Consider the following 19400-nt stretch of genomic DNA (forward strand, 5'->3'; position numbering starts at 1 on the left):
CATGACAATGTGAAAAAAAATGAGATTTTTCCAATTTTATTAAAAATAAAAAAAACGAAGAAATCACACACAAGTATTCATTGTCTTTGCCACGAAGCTAAAAATTGAGGTCAGGTGCATCATATTTCCAGTGATCGTCATTGAGATCTTTCTGCAGCTTAATTGGAGTCCACCTGGAGTAAATTTAGTTGATTGGACATGATTTGGAAAGGCACAAACCAAGCATGAAGTTAAAAAAAAATAGTCTGTAGACCTCCAAAACAGGATTGTCTCGAGGCACCAATTTCGGGAAGGGTAGAGATGCAGTTCTGGTGCTTCGAAGTTCCCAGTGAGCACAGTGGCCGCCATCATCTGAAAATGGAAGTTGTTCCGATCCACCAGAACTCTTACTAGAGCTGGCCGCCCGTCTAAACTGAGTGATCGGGGAGAAGGGCCTTAGTTTGGGAGGTGACAAGAACCCCATGGTCACTCTGTCAGATCTCCAGCATTCCTCTGTGGAGAGAGGACAATCTTCCAGAAGGGCAACCATCTCTGCAACAATCCACCAATCAGGCTTGTATGGTAGAGTGGCCAGATGGAAGCCACTCCGTAGTAAAAGGCACGTGGCAGCCGTCTGGAGTTTCCCAAAAGGCACCTGAAGGACTCTCAATGAGAAGCATTCTTTAGTGTGCAGCAATGTACAGAATCATCCTGGATGAAAACATGCTCCACAGCGCTTTTGACCTCAGATTGGGGCGACTGTTCATCTTTCAGCAGGACAATGACCCAAAGCACACAGCCAAGATATCAAAGGAGGGGCTTCAGGACAACTCTGAATGTCCTTGAGTGGACCAGCCAGAGCCCAGACCTGAATCTGATTGAACATCTCTGGAGAGATCTGAAAATGGCTGTGCACCGACGCTCCCCATCCATCCTGATTGCGCTTGAGAGATGCTGCAAAGAGGAATGGGAAAGACTGCCCAAAGTTAGGTGCGCCAAGCTTGTGGCATCATATTCAAGCAAATATGAGGCTGTAATTGCTGCCAAAGGTGCATCAACAAACTATTGAGCAAAGGATGTGAATACTTTTTTTTTTTTTTCTTTCATGTTGTCATCCTGGAGTGCTGTGAATAGAATTTTGAGGTTGGGGGGGGGGGGGGGGGGAGGGGGGGAATTGATTTTTGGAATAGGGCTATAACATAAAATGTGGAAAAAGTGAAGCACTGTGAATACTTTTTGGATGCTCTGTCAAAAGTATAAAAATAAATATGAACAAAATGTACCAAAGTGCCTCTGCTGCATTTTCTCACATTGTGAAAGTTGGAACAGTTGATTGACATGTGAATGTTCTCAGGTGTTGTCAACTATCTTTTCTTAACTTTTCTATAAGATGTACTTTTTAGGCACATTTATCCTTAATAAATGTGTATGTTTGCATTAGTGGAGGTCTATTTATTGTAGGAGTGATACCATATTTTTCAGTTTGTTCTGTGAATGGCTGAGAGATTCTTCTCTTTTCTGAGATGCTTTTGTATTTACTCCTCTTTTCAGCAGTGTGGGCAGCAGGGAAAACATTGCAGGTAGAGCTGAGTGTACTGTTTAATATTGAGTAGAATGGTAGACAAATGGGAATTCAGGGTCCCATATGTACTGGGCTGCCAAAAATGGAGGGTTGCTTTGCATTTCGAAAAGATATTTTATGTAAATTAAAAAGTAGCGTAGGGTTAAACAATGTAAGTTACCCCGGCCCCCAAGGCAGAAGCCACTTCTCAATAATCAAAGAGATGATGTATATAGACTGGTGGTAAGACATTTTCACACATTTGTAAAGTACATGAATGTCATGAAAATACTTGGCTTTTAATGATTGATTAAAACTAGCCTTTTTTTCTGCGGTAGACTGTACAAAATGCATCTTTAGAAAAAATGTGGAACTTGATGTTCAAATTTTCATTTATTTTTGGTTTCTAAGGACTTGTCACAATCTGGTTACACTGCCGATACATTATATTTGGGTACAGTTGTATGAACCGATGACTTTGTAATGTACAGATGTTTAGGAATGGCTAAAAGACTTTGACTTGTCTGAATGTATGATTCACTTTCTTGGATCTGCTCTGAGCTCCTTAAACCCATTGCAATGTACAGTATGTTGGTCAGTCATATGAGTATGATCAAACACTTTTTATATTGTTACAGAGCAGCTACCAGGTATAGGCAGTCACGCTTACTAAGACTAAGAGAATAAGTAAGAATGTATTAATCTCGAAGGAAATTGTTTGGCCATGGTGCCGAAACAGAAAGCATTGCTTTATACTTAGTACAGCATGTTTATGCAAAATGACTGAGACACAGTTGCAGTTTGACAGTATTGCACACAGCTCTCAGTAACTGAAAACTCTGATCGTTATGTATTCATCCTGCAGAAGGGGGAGGAGTTATACAGTCTGATTGTCACAGGTAGGGAGGACCTCCTATAGCTTTCTGTGATGCACCTCTGTGGCCTTAGTCTTTGGCTGTAGGTCCTCTGACAGGACATCAGTGTGGCATGCAGGGGATGGGAGGTGTTGTCCTGGACGGTGAGCAGTTTTCTCAACATCCTCCTCTCCCACACCTCTACCACAGACTCCGCTCCACCCCCAGGACAGAGCTAGCACTCCTGATGAGCTTGCTGAGTTTGTTCATGTCAGCTGCCTTCAGCCTGCTGTCCCAGCACACTACAGCATAGATGACAACGCTGGAGACCGCTGAATGATAAAACATCTGCAACATATTTCTGCAGACATCGAAAGATCTGAGTCTCCTGAGGAAGTACAGTCAGCTCTGAGCTTTCTTATACACAGCGTCTGTGTTTACACTGTGTTTATACCCAGGTACTTATAGTAGTCCACAATGTCCACCTCAGTTCCATTAATGGTGACTGGGTTTGGGCGAATCTTCCATCTTCTGAAGTCCCCCACCAGCTCCTTCGTCTTAGATACATTGAACTGCAGGAGGTTGAGTCCACACCACTCCACAAATCTATCCACCACATACGTGTACTCAGCCTCCTGGTCACTGCTGATGCAGCCCGCAATGGCAGAGTCATCTGAAAACTTCAGCAGGTGGCAGGACTGTGACCAGAACCTGAAGTCTGAGGTGTAGATTGTGAACAGAAAGGGAGACGGGACTGTCCCCTGTGGTGCCTCCGTACTGCTCCTGATGGTGTTGGATGTCATGCCTCGAAGCCTCACATACTGTGAGGTAGTTGGTAATCCAGGCCACCAGTGGATCCTCCACCTTTATGTCACGTAGCTTATGGCTGAGCAAGTCGGGCCAGATGGTGTTGAACGCACTGGAGAAGTCGAAGAATATGACTCACAGTGCTGCCTGCCTCTTCCAGGTGAGAATAAGCTCTTAGGGTAGCATGAAGATGATTGCATCCTCCACTCGCCTGTTGGGCTAGTACGCAAACTGCAAGGGGTCCAGTGACGATTCATTGACTATGCGGAAGTTAGGCAGATCAGGGGTCTTGACTTTGGCAAGTTGAGATGTTTTAAGTTTATGAAGAATCCATGTACCCACCCAGTAATGTAGTTGGGTGTGTGTATGATTTTTAGAAAACTCAAAAATAAGAGTTGTGCACCACATTCTTATTTCTATGAAGGATGTATCTTATGGAATAATTCTGCCCCACAAAAATATGAGTCTCAACACATACCATATTTTCCGGAGTGTGAATCAGATGTATGAATTGCACTTGTCAAAAAAAAAAACTCTTTGAGGAGGGAGAGAGAGCAACATTACTTAGTAAATTACAGCTGTATGTCACCATGGAACACTCAGTCTCATTTGTCTAAGTGTTTGTCATTTGAAACCTCTGTTTTTATTTTTTAAAGGGAGTGGATGGGTAAAGTAGAGCGTGTAAGGTCTCGGACATCAGACAGTCAAGAGGGCTGGAAGGATGGTTCAGAGGACCACAGTGGCAGCAAAGCATCATGGGCAGACAGTGTAGATCCCAGAGCCCCATCGCCTGGTAGCATTGGACAGTATAGTAAATCAACTGGTCAGCAGGACTACCAGGTAACTCCAGTATGCCTTGCATGATAGAGCTCTGAAGTGTGACATCACGTATCTAACAACCCTCAAATTATTTCCACACCACCTTTTTCAAAAATGACTATTTTGTTGTCAAGATCAGTCTAAGTGCAATGTGGAGGCTTTTTCATCCTCATGTGCAGCAGTGAGAACAGTAACATTTATCACAACATTGTAACTTCTTTCTTTCATGCTAGTTTACAAATTCCTCAGTCACCTGGACAATAATTACAACATTCCACATGATCAGATTTGTAGTGATTTCCCCCCGAAACCCGTGTCATGGTTTTGAAAAGTAGAAGACCGAGACGATTATAAACACATTAATTTTTTTCCCTTGCAACGGCTTCTGTAGAACCACTAATGCATTTGTGAAGGGTTTGTGACATCAGCACTTCAGAGCTCTATATTACTTGTTATACAAGATAGATGTTGCATCTAAAGCTTTGTGAACATTTCTTTTCTCCAGAGTGGTGGTCGTTCTGGTGGAGGTGGAGCACAGCGTGCAAGTAAACCTCCAGCCACAGTACCAACTGGTGCTGATGAAGAATCTGAGGCCTGGCGACAGAAGCGCAAGAAATCTTCGGAGGTTTCCGAAGCTGTAGAACGAGCCAGGCGTAGAAGAGAGGAAGAGGAGAGACGGATGGAGGAACAGCGGCTTGCTGCTTGTGCTGAAAAACTTAAACGTCTCAATGAGAAACACCGGCAGACAACTGAGGGCAAACCTGCCCCAAGTCACACTGCCGGTGATGATGTGGTAGTTACATGTGTTGAAATTCCCACATCAGCACCTCCTGCTGTATCCAGCACTGCATCAGTTCCAGTCCCTGTTTCACAGTCACAAGCACCTATCGCGCAGGCTCCTTTACCTGAGAGGATTGATCAAGACCGGGAAAGGGAGAGAGTTGAACAAAGTGCGAAGGAGGAAGAGGATGCTCAGTTGCCTTGTCAGCCCAGCTCTCCAGTTCCGAGACCTGTGGCCATTACTTCAGAGCCTCAGACAGAGGGAGATGTTTCCCTGGCAGAGGTCAGCCCTTTGATGGAGGGGAGTCCAACTGAAAGAACAGCAGTACCTATTCGAGACTATTTCAACATGGAGGATAACAGATGTGAGTGAGCTCACAGGATTGTGAATGTTCCTTCACAGGATATGTAAATAGCCAAGTCATTGATCATGTCGATGTTTTTTTTTTTGTGTGTGTGTGTCCGGTCTCTTGCAGTGGATGAGCCCCATCTGTGTTTGTCCCATATGGACACTCGCAGTGGCGAGGAATCCTCAGTCACAGCACAACAGCTGGAAGGAGAAGCGGCAACATCTATACGTCCTTCTGTTACCTCAGGATATTCTAAACAGTTCCAGAAGTCTCTTCCTCCACGTTTTCTCAGACAACAGGTAAGGTTGCGTTGTTTGGGCTTCCTTGTCCAGTAGATTAGATTAGATTAAATTTATTGGTCCCCGAAGGGAAATTTGTCTTCGACTGTACAATACATTATACATAACAAGACAGACAACGCAGTAAACACAAAGTAATAACTGGATTGCCACGGATCATATCATGAAATGTGAAAGTAGTTGTTGTTAAATGCGAAAATATACGAGGTCTGTTAGAAAAGTATCCGACCTTTTTATGTTTTCAAAAACCTGATGGATTTGAATCACGTGTGCTTGCATGAGCAAACCTTGAACCTTCGTGCGCATTCGTGATTTTTTTTTTTTCCACGCCTGTCGGTTGCGTCATTTGCTTGTAAGCAGCCTTTGTGTGAAGATGGGTGGAGTCGCTCGTCATTTTTTCTTTGCAAGGAAATGGCGGAACGACTGGAGCAGCGCGACTGCATCAAATTTTGTCAGAAACTGGACGACAGCCAGGTGGAAAGACAGAATTTGCATGATGCTTGAAAATACAATCTGTCAAATTAATCACTTCGACATCTTAAGATAGTTGAATCTCACACTAATCCACAAGTGTTTTTTTTGTTTGTTTTTTCACAAAATTGTCCTTAGATATTCTTACTTGCATATTGTCATCAATTGTCCTACAGGAGCAGATGAAGCAGCAACAGTGGCAGCAGCAGCAGAGTGGGGGTTCTGTGTCACCATCAGCAACTAGTGGAGTTTCAGCTGCCCAACAGCAACAACATCGCTCCATGTATCAGCCCATGGGTCCCCACCACCAACACCTGGCTTCAATGGGGTTTGACCCACGCTGGCTCATGATGCAGTCCTACATAGATCCCCGCATGATGTCAGGACGACCACCAATCGATATGCCAACTAACATTCATCCTGGTAAGAACGTGTGGCAATTGAAATAATAAATATTTGGGGTTCTTCATGTTGATGCCTGAATTAACGTGGGAAAATCTCATTATGCTGTGAAATGAGACATCTGTGCAAGAGAATCTTTTCAAAGCTAATCTGTTCTATTCAGGGAGAATGCCTCCCAAGCAGATTGTGCGCAGAGATCCAGGTGAAAACTCGAGCTCCAGTTCTGACTCTTTTGACCACTTGACCCGACCTGTTCGTGACCATGGCCTGCCGTCAGAGTCACGGATGGTATGGGGATCTGACCCATATCCACAGACGGAGCCGTTACTTTCTGCTACTCCTAAGGGACGAGATGATAAGGAGGCCAGGTAAAAGAAATGCTGATCATCCTGCATGGGATTATTAATCTGACTCCCATGTGACACTAGCTGTTGTTTCCTCACAGGCTGGATACTGGTTTGGATCTGGACAGGAGCCTCCAGGCTATATACCCACAAGACAATGGCACATTGGACTCTAGGAAAAGCAGCTTCTTTCGGGACCCTACAGAGTCGCTGTCACCCTTTACTCAGGGTTCTGATGAGATACCAGGGCATCTTGACAGGGTCCCTGTGGGATCGAACTTCAGCCCCGAAGAATCAGGTCTTCCGAGTGGAGAAGTTGAAGCTCTCAATCATGCCATGCTACAGAGAAGTGTTTCCCATGGTTCCAGTCAGTCTCTCAAACTGGAAGAGCCCAGGTTTGAGGGACTTGCAATGGGAACAAAATCAACAGAGCTGCAGGACACAGGAGAAAGGGCTGATGATAAAGCTAAGAATGAGCTCTACTCTCAGGCTGCAGTGACAAACAGTAGAACTACGCCCCCAACTGATGGAATCCACAAACCAGAGAAACTGACTCTGATACCACCCAACAAGCAGAAATCTGAGTTGCGTTGGGGTGGGAGGTCTGGTCCTGGGAGGAGAGATGGGCCAGGTGGAGAGAGACCTGTTCGCAGGTCTGGCCCAATTAAAAAACCTGTCCTAAGGGACATGAAAGAAGAACGGGAGCAGAGAGAAGAGCGAGAGAAACGACATGAGCGAGGAGATAGGGGTGATCGGCCCAAAAAGGAATTGTTAACAAAATCATCTACACCAGCAACAGCAGCAGCTGTGTGTGATGGTGGCTCTAGATCTCAGGGTGATGGCAAGAAAGAACTTGTTGAGGTTGAAGATTCACCCACTGTACTTGAGAGAACAAAAGAGTCCCAACATTCTTCTGGAGCTCCCACTTCTTCATCTCAGGAGGACAAAGTGGACAAGCCACACAGTCATGACAGACGCTCTGAACCCAAGCTACCTACCAGGAAAGAGTCCAACCTTCCACCACGTGCTTACCGACGAGACGAGAGAGAGAGGGAACGTGAGAGAGATAAAGAAATAGAAAAGGAAAGAGACTGGCCTCTTGACTCTGGGTTTAAAGGACGTGGTCGAGGGGAATATTATTCTAGAGGACGCAGCTATCGGGGAACTTACAGTGGCCGAGGTAGGGGGAGCCGTGGTAGATGTAGAGCAGAGTATCCTTATAGAGAGCCCCGTTCACGTTCTGATTTACCTTCATCTGGTGGTGCTTCTGTGTTTCGTAATCGAGAAGAAAGTGAGACTCGCAGCGAGAGCTCTGACTTTGAGGTGATACCTAAACGCAGACGACGGCGGGGTTCAGACACAGATTCTGAAAGTGAAGGTGGGAGGGAATCTGCCAGTGATACTGGACCCTCTGATCGTGAACCTAGTACCAAACCTTGTCGTCCTGTCAGACGAGACTTCCCTACAGAATCTCGGTCTGGCCCACAGAAGCCAGGCTTTGGACCCCCTCATATGGGAGAAAAGGGTGGACCCAGAGGAGATGATGAAGCTAGACCCAAACCAGGATTCCTTCCTAAAGGAGAACCTTCACGACGAGGAAGAGGAGGACTCTATAGTAGACGGGGTGGAACAAGAGAGCGCGGAGGACCTCGTTCTGCTCCTCTTAGACGGTCAGCAGCTAGAGAATTGTCTTCACAGTGGCCTTCTAAACCCATGGAAACCTTTAGGCCAGAAGACACTGAGTCCACAGCTTCTAGATATGACAATCCCACTGACCGACGTCCACCAAAATCTGAGGGAAAGAAATTTGGAGAGAGCGGACCTCCGAATAGAGAGAGGCCTCGTCGGTCTAGGCCAGCACGACCCCCCAGACAAGACAAACCTCCCCGTTTCCGGCGGTTGAAGGAGCGGGAGGTTACAGTGTTAACTGGTGGAGAGACTACATCAAGTCCCCCTGTTTCTCTGTCCTCGATGCCTCCTGCTGTGCCTACCTCTGCCCCTGGTTCAGTCTCCATCTCTTCAACCCTGTCTCGGGCTCCCGGGACCCCTGTTACTGTGCTTACAGACGTGGCAGCCACGATACCTGCCTCTGACCTGCCCTCTTCTGTAGAAACAACTGAGACAGGCAGCCCCAACATCACTGCCATTGGTACAAAATCCCCTGACTTGTCTAACCAGAACTCCTCAGATCAAGCCAATGAGGAATGGGAAACTGCTTCTGAAAGCAGTGATTTTAATGAAAGGAGAGAACGAGAAGAAAGGAAAGGAACAGTAGACATTAACTATACTGCAGCCAATGCTTTTCCCAGCACACCTGCACCCCCCCGGGACACTTTGACCACCAGTAAAAACTCTCCAGACGGAGGTGTGACTCAAAAACGGGAAGGACTTCCAGTAGCCAAGAGGAGTTTCTCAAGCCAGAGGCCTACAGAGAGACAGAATCGCAGAGGAAACAGTGGAGCAAAACCAGGCCGCAGTTACACTGGGGCCAAGGGAGAAAGGAGGGGAGGTGCTAAAGGTGGCCGCAAAGGGTGAGTTTAAAGCAAACATGTTTAATGTGTTGAGGGATTTTCATTTTACACTTCAACACTCCCAAGCTTTTACTGCAAGGCCCTTTTGTTGAAAGAATTATTTATTTATTTAGTACCACCAAAACGCGCACTAAACTATATTACTATAAAAATTTTAGGAGTGTATCTGTGTAGGCTCTCAGTTGTCCAGGTGGTTTCCATAGTAGAGAAGCTTGAATCTTCGACTGGACTGGGTTGCTTGACGTGAGGACGTTTTGCTTCAAATCACAGAAGCTTCCTCAGCTAAAATTCTTGCTCTGGTAGTCTGACTTCTGTCTTGACTTTTGTAGAGAAGAATAAACCAGAAGCCAACAAAAGCTGGAGTTTTTAACCTAACCAGACCCTCCTACCAAGAGGCCGACTGCTATAGGCTAGTGACTAAACAATAGCTCTAATTAGCACCTATTGTGCTCTAATTAGCACTCTCCTAATGATGGGATGGAAGCCTCCCCTGATGGCTCCCTTGACGACTCTCCTGATGACGTGAATGACTCATTACCATGAACAAAAGACTGAAACTGCTTTGACCTGAGTACCCCATTGTAAACAGGGGACAAAGCGTGTCTGAGACCCGCCACCCAGTTAAGGCTGGGTTTCAACTGTTGTGAATCTAATCACTGGCAACGATTCGATACGCACCTTGATACTCTACCAACGAAACAATACATGACGATGCGATACAATTCACCCCTGATTTGATCTGTATTTGATGGCGGTTCAATTCCTCACAATGAGATTTGGTGCAATACTATTAATGATAGGTATTGAAGATTTTATCTATCGATCCAATTCTTTATCGATTTCTTTATCAATACCGCTTGTGAATTTTCTTTCTAAAAAAGTAGACTTTACAGGATTTCTATGTCAACATTTTATTGAGTCTTAAAGTAAATAAATATGAAATTGGTCATTGGGTCCTTGATGTCTGGACATAAAAATCAATCAAATCTGGGTGTAGTCACTGGATCCTTGATCTCTGGACAGAAATAGAAATAAACAAAATCTGTAGTTTTTGTCAAAAGCATTTCTTTTCAGATATTATTGACACAAATATAACTCCATAGACTCTGCACTGAGCCCTTAGAGCTGGCTGCACTGCACGTCAGTATGTAATTCTTAAGAAACGGGAGATGTCTCATTTTTTGGGGGGGGGGGGTAGATCAGTTGCAGTTTGTTTGTATTATAACGTTTGGAAAGAGGGGTCATTTGATTTAGAACAGTGATTTGCTCTGAAGATATTAATTCAGACTGAAATCTGCGTGGCTCTTTGGAGCTATGCACTTTGGAGCTAGGCTGGGCACACACTGTACGATATTTTCAATCGTTGTACTTGGCTCCAGCTCAAACTGTGCGACAAAACCGCAGGGTTTAAAAGTCCAGAGTGCACGATTCATGTTCTCACACTGTACGGCCCGATGCTCTGATGCGATCTGACTGCTCACATTGTACGTTCAAAAACCACACAACGGGCTCGTGTTTCCAGAAGCAAAACTTTTTTTTTTTTTTTTTTACATTCTCATGCCTATCAGCATGCGCAGTGAGTGAAATCAGGTGGGGGGAGACTGAGCGCATATATTCGCGCGCGCACACACAGCAGACAGCAACATGATTCACGAGAGGACGGTCAAAAAAGAAAACATTCATAGCAGGTGTTGCTACTTACACTGTTGTATAAATAAACTATTTCATACGGAGTCTTACAGCTGTGCAAGGTGTAGCAACTTACTCTCTCATCTGTCGTAAATCCTGGTGTGTGTGTGTGTGTGTGTGTGTGTGTGTGTGTGTGTGTGTGTGTGTGTGTGTGTGTGTGCGCGCACGCATATACATTCAGTCTCCCCTAACCTCATTCCACTCACTGTGCGCGCTGATAGGCATGAACTTTAATATGATATTAGGTTATTGCGAGGGAACGCAATAAAAAAAACACAAGACTTTACATGAGATCACTGTTTGCTCTCTCTGGTGTTTGCTCATGGACAGTGTGCGAGGTAATCAGCGTGTAGATGCTTATAGCGCTGCTTCCACAGAGCGGACCCCTCACGAGTCACGACGGCCGACCAAAATATCAAACATGTTTGATTTTCATCCGACCATACGATTCCTGATCGGGAGGTGGTCGTGAGATGTTAAACGCAGATCGTTACTCCATGTAGACTGCACGATGCGGGGCGCACGATTAAGCTGAAACTCGGCGCGATCCAAAAAATTCTCGCACGAGTGAAAAATCGGCTGAAAAAGGGCCAAAACTGGGACAGTGTAAGCCCAGCCTAAGCCTGGTTCACGCGACAGGATTTTAAAATTATCTTTAGGTTTCCAAAACCTGAGACCACACACGTGAAGATAAAACAATCATAGCTAAGGAGAACAACACCACACACCAACATTCACAGCTCAGACAGGAAATCTCGCAAAATCTCTCGAGATTAAATGTGACTTCAGAGTAAACAAACGGAGATACTTGTGGACTATTTAAAACAGAGGGGAAAAAAACAATAGAAAAAGAAAAGGCGTTCTTTAAAGGAGCGGAGACAGCGTGACCACTGGACTTTCTGGTAAGTCAAAACAGCTGTTTTGATTTTATTTTCCACTCCGTACGTCCATCACCTTGCTTTCTGATTGGCTGCACGTCACATTCAGCAGGCTGCATGCTCGTTTGTGGTCGGAGGACACCACACACAGTGCGATATCGGGCCAAAAAAGTCCAACATGTTGAATATCCCCGATTTGTGATCGGAGCGCTCCTGACGTCCTTCCGAGCAGATCAGAGCGCTCTTAACACACCACACATGGCAGGATTATCTGATAAGATTATCTTTAGCATCATCACGATTTTGTGGCCTTAGTCCCACAAAACAGAGGATATTATTATTTCTATTTCCTTTACACGATGGACAACTTCGGGCTGAGCTCCTCACACCAGCTGATGCTCATGCCAGAAAACAATCGCGTAAATAGACATTCTTATTTTCTTTTCTGTGCCAAAGCAAAAGAACACCACCTCTGATTGAAACCATCTGTGGGTGGTGAGCTGGGGGAGGCTACAGGAAGGCTCCTGATGTCAGTCATTCAGTATGGCCATGTCTTCATGATTTTTGCTTCTGCGCTATAACTCAAGGATGTCTTGTCTGGTTGAAACTATTTACCAGACTATTGGGAGAGGTGAAAGGAAGTGTCATTTTGCAAATGGGGGTAAATACACAATACAAATACACCATATATCATCTTTCAAGCACCAGTCTTTATCTGTCAAAATGATTTGAAGACTTTATCACCTCTACTATAAAACCATACACCAATTTAACACTGGAGTGGTGGTAGTGGGGAGGCATGTGCCATGCTTTGTGTTGTTCTTGTCCTTGTTGCCAACATGATTTTTAATTGTTTAGTCCTGCAGCTCAGCAGAACTCTGAAGCATTAGTAGCTGGGGGAACAGGCCAGAGGCCTGCAAAAGACCAGCCTTCCCGTCGTAAAGAAGAGGCCAAACAGGCTGCCAAAAAGCCCAAAGAAAATGCCCTTTCTCAGTTTGATCTCAACAATTATGCCAGTAAGTGGACATAACTAACTTGTACCCAGACATCTGTCTCTCTCTCTCTTCCTCACAAGCCCGAGTACTGGTGATTATTGCATGAAATCTAAATGTAGAAGTCTGCCTTCTTCCTTGTCTTTTAATCTAGGTGTTGTTATTATTGATGACCACCCAGAAGTCACTACTACAGAAGACCCACAGTCCAGCACTAATGATGATGGCTTTACAGAGGTAGTCTCTCGGAAGCAACAAAAACGGCTGCAGGATGAAGAGAAACGAAAAAAGGAAGAGCAGACCACTCAAGTGGGTACAGGATTAAAACCTGAAAACTTTGTAAAGTGTGTATGAGTGTTAACATTGGCACTGTTTTCACAGAACTGGGGTAAGAAAGGCTCTGGTGAGAAGAACAGAGGGGGTGGAGGGAAGCTGCCACCTAGATTTGCTAAAAAACAGCCATCACATCAGCAGCAGGCTTCTCAGGCTCCTGTGACCCCACAGAGTCAGCCGCAACCCCCAAGTTCTGTGCCACAGCACTCACACATTGCCACCGCTCAGCCTGCTGTGTCCTCTCAGACTCTGGAAGGAATGGTGGCTCCTCTAGCCTCCATACCTCCTGCAAACATGGACTTCACCTCAAAGAGCCTTCCCCCTTCATCCACACAGACGCATAGCACTCTGGGTACAGAACTGTGGGAGAACAAGGTTACAAGCTCCACTGTCGTTTCTGATGTCAAGAAGCGTAAGTGAATGCATATTTGTTGATCTCTTAAGCCTGTTTGACTATTTTAAACAGGCTTTTTCCTCAGCACTTCTATCTCACTTCAGTTCAAGAATGGATTTTTCATGGTGCACTTGTCTTGTGAACCTAATTTATATTTTACAGTTGGTCCAATTAGTCCTCCTCAACCACCTTCTGTGAGTGCCTGGAACAAACCGCTTACCTCTTTTAGTGGCACTGTCACTTCTGAGGTATATTTTATGTACTGGCTTAATTTTGAGCATACAACTGAGTCTTCCTCTTGACTCTTGCCAATTATTTTTGGCATTTAGTCAATTATGAAATTAAGCATTTTGCCCTTTGCAGATACTTACAACTTGTTTTGTTTTTCATTTTAGGGTGTAAAGCCCAGTGCAGAGGGCAGTGTAGAATTGACAATAGACAATATTCAGTTTGGCGCACCATCGTCTGCAGGCAGTACTGACAGTGATGGAGTACCAGCCTTGCTTGAACCTGGGTCTGACAACAAACTACCTGCTCCCAAAGAACAGCGACAGAAGCAGTCTCGTGCTGGCCCCATCAAAACACAGAAGGTAATGCTTTTGTGAGAAAATGAACATTTTGTACTGTTGAAGAATGATTCGTCATAAATCACTGAAGCTAGGGTTGTCAAAAAATAAATTAAAAATCAATACTCGGTAATGGATACAAATGATTTTATATCTTATTTGATATGCCTTTTCAACTGAATTGATATCAATGGTCTTCACTTGCTTTGGCTTAACGTCTTACAGCACCCACCATTGTGTTATCAAAAATGGTATAGAGTATTTTCCTCGGTATCTGTATAGAGTTTGAAATTCTGGGATCATGACAACCTTAGAAACTACTATGTCTCTATTTTATCCCTCTTTCTTCCTAGCTTCCTGAGATGGAACCAGTAGAAACCAAGGAGTACAAACCAGGGCCCATTGGTAAAGAGCGTTCTCTGAAGAACCGCAAAGCCAAAGATGCACGTGGAGGAGAAAATGAGGGATTGGAAGCAGGGGTGCCTGGAGGAGGGGTCAATAGAGCCACAAATGCCAGTCCTCCCACCAGTGATGCCACAGTACCAGAACTTGGGGGAGACATAGAAGGCATGATCACAGTCCCCTCAGCAGAGTATAATAGTAACACTAAGGTACGTGTCACTGAATTACTGTCTTAGCATATACTTATAGACTTTGCACTGGATGTTCGGATGAAATAACTGGATAACTATGTACAGGTACATCTTAAAAAATTACAATATTGTGAAAAAGTAAAAAAAAAAAAAAAAAAAAATGTCAGATATTTCAGAGTGAAATTTTTACGTATTCTAGTCTCAACACATAGAGACTAAATTCTTTGTAATTTTTAAATTTTGATAATTGCAGCCAAACAGGCTTCCAAGGGGTGGCAACCCTTGGACACCATGGTGAACACCGGTGGTCAGGGAACCGGCCGACTGAAGGAGTCCTTTCGAGATACGTTATCTCGGAGGACTCCGGAGGCAGTTGCAAGGTACTGACAGACCCGAAGGGCAGCAGCCTCTATTGTGGGGGAGGCAAAGCAGTGGGTGTGGGAGGAATCCAGAGCAACCATGGAGAAGGACGTTCAGTCAGCACCAAGGTGCTTCTGGCGGACTGTGAGGCACCTCAGGAGGGGAAAACGGGGCACCATCCATGCTGTCTACAGTAAGGATGGGACTCTCTTGACCTCAACTGAGGATGTAATCCAGCACTGAAAGGAACACTTTGAGGAACTCCTGCATCAGACCGGAGCACCCTCTATAGTAGGGGCAGAGCTCGAAGCTGATGTGGGATTATCATCAATTTCCCTGGTGGAAGTCACTGGGATAGTCAAACAACTCTGCAGTGGCAAAGCCCCAGGGGGTTGGGATCCGTCCAAAAATGCTGAAGGCTCTGGGTGTGGCTGGATTGTCTTGGATGAGACGTCTCTTCAATATTGCGTTGAGGTCTGGGGCAGTGCCTAAGGAGTGGTGAACTGAGGTGGTGGTCCCCATATTTAAAAAAGGAGACCAGAGAGTGTGTGCCAATTACAGGGGCATCACACTACTCAGCCTCCCTGCTAAAGTCTACTCCAGGGTGCTGGAAAGGAGGGTTCACCCGATAGTTGAACCTCAGATTGAGCAGGAGCAGTGCGGGTTCCATCCTGGTTGTGGAACAACCGACCAGCTCTTCACTCTCACAAGGATCCGAGAGGGGGCTTGGGAGTATGCCCATCGAGTCTGCATGTGTTCTGGACTTTGAGAAGGCGTATGGGTACCCATGGGAGGTGCTGCAAGAGTGAAGGGATCCCTTCTCAGGGCCATCCAATCTCTGTACTCACAAAACAAGAGTCTTTGTTCGGCTGCTCTGCAGTAAGTCAGACTTGTTTTCCGGTGGGGGTTGGCCTCCGCCAGGGCTGCCTTGTCATCCATCCTGTTTGTGATATTCATGGACAGGATATCAAGGCGTAGTCAGGAGGAGGCGGGTTTTCAGTTCGGTGGGCTCAGGGTCTGATCATTGCGTTTTGCAGATGATGTGGTCCTGTTGCCTTCATCGGTCTGTGACCTCCAACACTCAGATCAGTTCACAGCCGAGTGTGAAGCGGCTGGGATGAGGATCAGTACCTCTAAATCTGAGGCCATGGTTCTCAGCAGGAAAACCGATGGATTGCCTACTCCGGGTAGAAAATGTGGTCTTGCCCCTAGTGAAGGAGTTAGTACCTTGTGGCTTGGGAAACCCAGTCTGGGGTCCCCTACTGATGCTGTTGCCTTCATGACCCAATCCCGGATAAGCGGTTGAAGATGAGTGATAATTACAGCCTACAGTGCCACAAAAAAAATTGAAAATGCACATTTCAAAATATTAGAATATAAAAAAAGTTATAATTCAGAAATGTCTAGCTTCTGAAAAGTATGCTCATTTATGCACTTGGTATTTGGTTGTGGCTCCTTCTGAATGAATTCCTGCATCAGTGAGGTGTGGTGTGGAGGCAATCACTGCTGAGGTGTTCTGAAAGTCCTGGTTCCTTTAATGGCACCCTTCAGGTTGTCTGGATTGTTGGATCTAGTGTCTCTAATCCTCCTCTTGGCAATACCCCATAGAGAATCTGTGAGGGATTGTCTATAGGTACAGTCAAATACAGTAATACTGTGGTCAGCAAACCAGTTATTAGTAGTTTGGGCACTGTGTGCAGATACCAAGTCCTGTTGCAAAAGGAAATTAACATCTCTAGAAGGCTTGTCAGCAAACGGAAGCATGAGGTGTTCTAAAACGGTAGACGGCTGGGTTGACATTGGACATGATAAAACGCAGTGGACCAACACCAGTGGGTGACATTTCGCTAAATCATCACTGAGTGTGGTAACTTCACACTGAACTTCGAGCAGCTTGGATTCTGTCTCTCTACACTCTTTTTCCAGACGCTGGGACTTTGATTACTAAATTAAATGCTAAATTTACTTTTATCTGAAAAGACAACTTTGGACTTCTGAGCATTGCTTTGTTCTTTTTCTCCTTACGCCAGGTAAGACATTTCTGACATTCTCTGGTCTTGGCACCACGAATACAACACGTGTAGCCCATTTCCTGAACACACCTGTGTGTGTTGGCTCTTGATGCACTGGCTCCAGCCTCAGTCCACCCCTTCTGAATTTCCCCCAAGTTCTGGAATCGGCTTTGCTGGGAAATCATCTCCAGGCTGTGGTCGGTCATGTTGCTTCTGTATCTTTTCCGAATACACGTTTCCTTTCCAGTCAACTTTCCATGACTATGCTTGGATCCAGAACTCTGAACAGCCAAGGCTTTCAGCATTGACAGTCTGTGGCATAATTCCCTCTGGATGGTGTCCATTAGTGTCTTCTTGACATCTGTCAAGTCAGCAGTCTTCCCCGTGACTGTGGTTGTGTGTAGTGAGCCAGATTTGAGAGATTAATGTGGTTCATCTTGCATAAATAGTGACTGAAATAAAATACAGGGTCACCCAAACAAAAAACCCAGAACCCATTAAAATTGTAATAAATCCTACAAAGTCTTTCAGTCTGTGTACGATCATTCCCCAAAGTTTATCTTGGTTGCTTTGTATAAAGGTCATGTTCCTTCAGAATTATCATCAAAACTGTATGATTTGTTGGCAAAACAGGCATCCAGGCAAAATGTCTTTCCTTGGATGACCAAAACATGTTGATGAAGACGATTGTTCCAATCGTCTTCCCCAACATGTTTTGAGAGCGGCGCAGGTGTATGGAAGGTGTGGGCAGGCATGAGTGCCGCAGCAGCCGTGCTGATGAATGTCCCGTCCATCGCAGCCATTGTTGCAGCTGTCAACGGAACAACTGCCGGCCACCAGGTGATCCTATCCACCATTGTAGGGGGGGGTGTGGGAAACCCAGGGAGGAAGGCAGGGGGCCTGTGAGACCAACATGATCAACTCTCCGGTCAGGGACAGGGAAACGAGCCAGGGACGCTTTGGAATGACAGTGGATATTGGAGTGTTGACAATCGCTTCAGGGGTTCACCCAGTCTTTAACGTCCTTTTTGAGCCCGTCACGTCCATGCGGGGGGTCGTGGCTGCCCTGTGGTGCTATTGCAGAGCAGCCTGGTACCCCCCTCACCAAAAGTGGTGTCTGTCAGCTGCGGCCCAGTGCCCACAGCCCTAAGTGCCTGCACCTCTGGGTCAGTGGTCTGATCAGCTGCCATGCAGGTGTAGTCTAGCGAGGTGGGCAGTCTGCGAACAAGTTCATCTTTCCCACAACATGCTGTATGTCTGTGGGGAACTGTGAGATATCAAACAGCTGTCGATGTTGTCGTGCGAACCAGGGCTCAGCCACTTCCACTGTGGCAAAACTCAGCGGTTTGTGATTGACAAAAGCTGTACCACTGACCCTCCGGCAATGTGCACAAGTGTCGAATGACGAAGGGACCCATGGCATCATCACTGCCATCCAGGCGCTGATGAGTTGGAGTCTGTGCCGGCAGCAGACAGCTGCTCTCTGGCCATCAGGTCCCCGTTCTGGCGTTTGGTGGGGAGGGAGGCTGCTGCTAAGGCATGGGCCTCCAAAAGATGAAGCAGGCTCACCATGTTCACTGTCATGATCCTGTCTGAATACCCTTCAGAAAGGTTAAAAAGACAGACATCTCGGTCTCCAGTGTGTGCACCAGTCACAAGCTGGTACCACAAAGCGGAATGTAATAGCTGAAATTTTGTGCATAGAAAAGCATAAAATTCAACATATCCATCAAAGACCATCAAAGTTTAAAGAAGAATTTTCTATGTTTCGATATGAATAGCTTTAAATTGCACAGACTGAGCTCTGCAGATGCCATATTTGCTCTGAGAGTGCCGATAGTAAGTATAATTCATGTTTTTTAAGGGGTTTTTCGTTTGTCTTTACAAATCCACCTGAGATTTAAGGACAAACTTTTCCTACACCTTCATCAGTGTTTTGTGTGAGGCTTCACAAATATTCTTGTCATAACCACTGCGCCAATAAAACTGTGGCCATGTGTATCCTAAATGGATTTATTCTGTTTTGTTTTCAGGAGTCTGTAACAGACTACACCACCCCTTCATCCTCCCTGGCTGAAGGTGTTCCAGCAGGAGGAAACAAAATGGAAGAGAGTTTAGTTGCCAATGTGAGTACACATTATACTGGCGGGGGATTTAGGGGTTGTCCATTTTTGGTCTCGTGTCTATATAGCATCTCCCTCACCCCAGTTGCTCTCAAAGAGAATGGTATATATGCAGCCACCTTGAGGGGAAAAAAAACCTCTCCACCTAGCCTCTTAAACTCCACACCCCCAAAGTGGGTTCCTTTTTTGTTGTTTTTTTTTTTGTTGTTGTTTTGTTTTTTGTGCTCCAGCTCAGCGCTTTTGTTAAACTTCTCAGACAGCCG

General features: G+C 45.5%; 1 protein-coding gene across 1 annotated transcript in view; it reads left to right on the top strand.

The window, feature by feature from the left end:
* Positions 1-19400, top strand: part of prrc2c (proline-rich coiled-coil 2C) — a 75613-nt gene that overhangs the window by 33913 nt on the left and 22300 nt on the right. The window contains exons 10-22 of the mRNA XM_034180412.1: positions 3858-4041; positions 4526-5165; positions 5277-5449; positions 6097-6343; positions 6486-6690; positions 6768-9197; positions 12623-12780; positions 12911-13065; positions 13138-13501; positions 13646-13731; positions 13879-14073; positions 14403-14660; positions 19048-19140. Of these exons, the coding sequence (XP_034036303.1) occupies positions 3858-4041; positions 4526-5165; positions 5277-5449; positions 6097-6343; positions 6486-6690; positions 6768-9197; positions 12623-12780; positions 12911-13065; positions 13138-13501; positions 13646-13731; positions 13879-14073; positions 14403-14660; positions 19048-19140 (5188 nt within the window). The remainder of the gene's footprint in view (positions 1-3857; positions 4042-4525; positions 5166-5276; positions 5450-6096; positions 6344-6485; positions 6691-6767; positions 9198-12622; positions 12781-12910; positions 13066-13137; positions 13502-13645; positions 13732-13878; positions 14074-14402; positions 14661-19047; positions 19141-19400) is intronic.

Source organism: Thalassophryne amazonica, chromosome 10 (genome assembly GCF_902500255.1).
Source record: "Thalassophryne amazonica chromosome 10, fThaAma1.1, whole genome shotgun sequence".
Taxonomy (NCBI): Eukaryota; Metazoa; Chordata; class Actinopteri; order Batrachoidiformes; family Batrachoididae; genus Thalassophryne; species Thalassophryne amazonica.